Source organism: Pistacia vera, unplaced genomic scaffold, assembly GCF_008641045.1.
Source record: "Pistacia vera cultivar Batoury unplaced genomic scaffold, PisVer_v2 Contig936, whole genome shotgun sequence".
Lineage (NCBI taxonomy): Eukaryota > Viridiplantae > Streptophyta > Magnoliopsida > Sapindales > Anacardiaceae > Pistacia > Pistacia vera.
The window spans coordinates 53,390-56,952 of NW_022196819.1; the positions used below are offsets into that span (position 1 = coordinate 53,390).

Consider the following 3,563-nt stretch of genomic DNA (forward strand, 5'->3'; position numbering starts at 1 on the left):
GAGGAAAGATTTCGTTGGATTAGAAACAATCAGCAAAAAATAAGGAGTGATTTGTACAGTGGATTGATGGATGCCATTTCAAAAGATGATGTTAATGCACAACATCTAGGGAAATCTATGTTGCTCCTTTCATCTCACACTGGCAGTCCCCGATACGGTGCTCAGAATTACCAAGATGCAATGACAATTTACAGATGTTTTGGATATCCAGATATTTTTCTAACGTTCATTTGTAATCCCAAGTGGCCAAAAATACAGTATCTATAGAATTCTATTGGACAATGTGATCAAAAAGGTAGAGTAGCTATAGTTTGCAGAGTTTTTGAGATCAAATTGCTTGAGCTGATGCGAGAGATAAAAACAAATAAATATTTTGGTGCAACCGTGGCAAGTAAGTAATCTAATGAACAATATTTCTACTTTCTTTAAAAGTTTTGGTTCATTAATAATTTATAATATGAAATTATACTATACCAACTGTTGCTGAACACGTTATAATTTTTTTGTCAGTTATCTACACTATTGAGTTTCAAAGGAGAGGCCTCCCATATGCTCATATATTGGTTTTCTTAAACCCGAATATAAGAATCCTCCGCCATCCAAAATAGATGAAATAGTTTCTACTGAAATGCCGAATAAGACAACTGATCCTATTGCCTTTGCAGCTGTCGAGAACCACATGATCCACAGTTCATGTGGTGATGTTAACAAGAATTCACCATGTATGGAGAAAGGCAAATGTAAAAAACATTTTCCAAAGAAATTTGTCAATCAAACATCTGTGGATGATGACAGATACCCAATGTATAGAAGACGGAATAATGGAGCATTTGTTGAGAAAAAGGGTATCAAACTAGATAACCGTTTTATTGTTCCTTATAATATGAATCTTTTGGTTAAGTTTGATGCCCACAGGCACATGATTATTGAAATATGTAATCAACATAGATCAATCAAGTATCTATTCAAGTATGTCAACAAATGGTTGGACAGATTGACAGTTTCTATGAAAATTGAAACCAACGGTCAACCGAATACTCAATGCAAGATTTTACAAGAGAACGATGAAATAAAAGCTTATCTCGATTGCAGGTATCTACAAAATGCATCAAATATATTGTTTTTATGTTGTCTGTTGATATTTGTTATAAATATGATATTAATTAATTCAATAAAAAACATTATAGATATATCTCTTCTATGGAAGCTCGCTGGAGGATATTTCGGTTTGACATGTATTACAGAGAACCAGCTGTTGAAAGATTGTCATTCCACTTAGAGATGGAACAAACAATTATTTTCGATCCAAATAAGTGTTTGGTTAAACTTTTGGAAAGCAAAGTTTTTACACAAATGAAATTAACTAAATGGATGAAGTGTAATCAACGATACCATTCCATAAGATCATTGACTTATTTTGATTTTCCAAGCAAATGGGTTTGGAACAATATAGAAAGATAATGGTCTCCATAACAAAAAGCAAGGTGAATTGGGAGGGTGTATTTTGCATTCCTAGGTAGTGGTGAGAAATATTATTTGCGAATGTTTCTCAACTTAGTAAGAGGAGCGACATCATTTGAAGATATTCAGACTGTCAATGGAGAAATATTCACTACATTCAAAGATGCGTGTTATGCATTAGGGTTGCTGGATGATGATAAAGAATGGAATGATTACTTAGATGAAGCATCAACATGGACTACCGGAAGGCAATTGAGATAGCTATTTGTAACTATTCTTGTATATAATGAAGTGGTAAGTCCAAGAGACTTGTTGAGAGCAAATGGAGAACGACTATCTAAAGACATTCCCTACATTCTTAAACAGAAAATGCAGATAACATAATTGAAATGTACTGAGGAACAGATTTAGAATCATGCGTTGTTCGAGATTGAAGACCTGATTAAAAAGAGAGGAAAATCCTTGGCTGATTTCTCTAGAATGCCAATTCCAAATTGTTATGTTTTTGAAAATTCACAAAATAGATTAATTGTTGAGGAATTAAAATATGACATGAACAACATCAAAACACTACACAATGATTTATACAAAGGTCTCAACAATGGCCAGAGACGAGTATTTGATTCAATCCTTGATTCCGTTAACAATCAAAGAGGAACACCATTCTTTGTTTGCGGGCATAGTGGAACAGGCAAAACCTTCCTATGGTAAAAAATCATGGCACCATTAAGGTCCAATGGTAAAATTGTTTTGGCTGTGGCTACATCAGGAATTGCTGCATTACTGCTACTCGGTGGAAGAACGACATATTCATGTTTTTGAATACCTTTAGATATCACTGAGGAAAGTACATGTGATATAAAAAAGGGGACATAATTGGCAAAACTCCTTCAGCAAACAACTTTGATAATTTGGGATGAAGCACCCATGGCAAATAGGTATTGCTTTGAAGCTCTTGACAGAACTCTGAAAGATATTTTGTTTGAAAAAGATCAATCAAATGCAGATAGAATATTTGGAGGCCTTACTGTTGCCTTGGGTGGTGATTTCAGACAGATTCTACCAGTTATACCAAAAGGGAAAAAACATGACATAATATAGGCCTGTTTATCATCATCTTCCCTTTGGAAACATGTAACAATATTGAGACTTACAGAGAACATGACGTCGAAGACAAACTTGGTTAACCCAACAAAATTGGATGATTTGAATGCTTTTGACAAATCGTTACTTGATATTGGAGAAGGAAGGGACGTTGCAGAAGATGAAAGTTACATTCAAATTCCTGAAGATTTGAAAGTCGCTCAACATACCAGTCATGAAGAAACAATTATAAATGCTGTTTTTCCAGATTTAACTACTCAGATAAATAATGTTGACTATATCAGAAAGAGAGCAATATTGACACCCAAAAATGAGACGGTACATAGATTGAATGACTATATCACTCAGAGCCTGCCATCAGAAAAAAAGACATATCTTAGCTTAGACAGCAATTGCAAAGCAGCAAGTATCTCAAATGAAGATGACATTCTCTATCCGACTGGATTTCTTAATTCTCTTATGTGCTTCGGAATGCCCAAACATGAATTGCATCTGAAAATTGACATTCCCATTATGTTACTGCGTAGTTTAAATCGATCTGATGGTCTTTGCAATTGAATCTAATTAACAATAACCCATTTAGGAAAGTGGTCCATACAAGTAGTGATTATTACTAGGTCAAATATTGGTGATGTCGTTACGATTCCCATAATAATAATGTTGAAAGCAGATATGAAGTGGCCTTTCAGGTTGAAGAAGAGACAATTACCTGCAGCTGTTAGCTTTTGTATGACAATAAACAAAAGCTAGAGTCAATCACTCAATATGCTAGGATTGTATATGAAACATCCGGTCTTTACACATGGTCAATTGTACGTTGCACTATCAAGAGTAACTTCAAGACAAGGTATCAAGATTTTGCTGGCCCTAGAACATGATGAACTGGCAGACACATTGACAAATATTGTTTTCAAAGAAGTGTTTAACTGAAGGGATTGATATGTTGTATATAATATAACTCAGTGTTTATAATAGAAGGGATTGATACATTTTATATA

The 3,563-nt window shown here is 34.3% G+C and overlaps 1 protein-coding gene across 1 annotated transcript; it reads left to right on the forward strand.

Moving 5' to 3' along the window:
• Positions 1–2,622: 2,622 nt before the first annotated feature.
• On the forward strand, positions 2,623–3,123 carry LOC116120463. The gene has a single exon (XM_031406409.1). The coding sequence runs from the start codon at positions 2,623–2,625 to the stop codon at positions 3,121–3,123; it is 501 nt and encodes a 166-aa protein (XP_031262269.1).
• Positions 3,124–3,563: the final 440 nt, after the last annotated feature.

Excerpts from the sequence above, each read along its gene's own strand:
- LOC116120463 (XM_031406409.1), top strand. The coding sequence starts at position 2,623 with ATGACGTCGAAGACAAACTTGGTTAACCCAACAAAATTGGATGATTTG.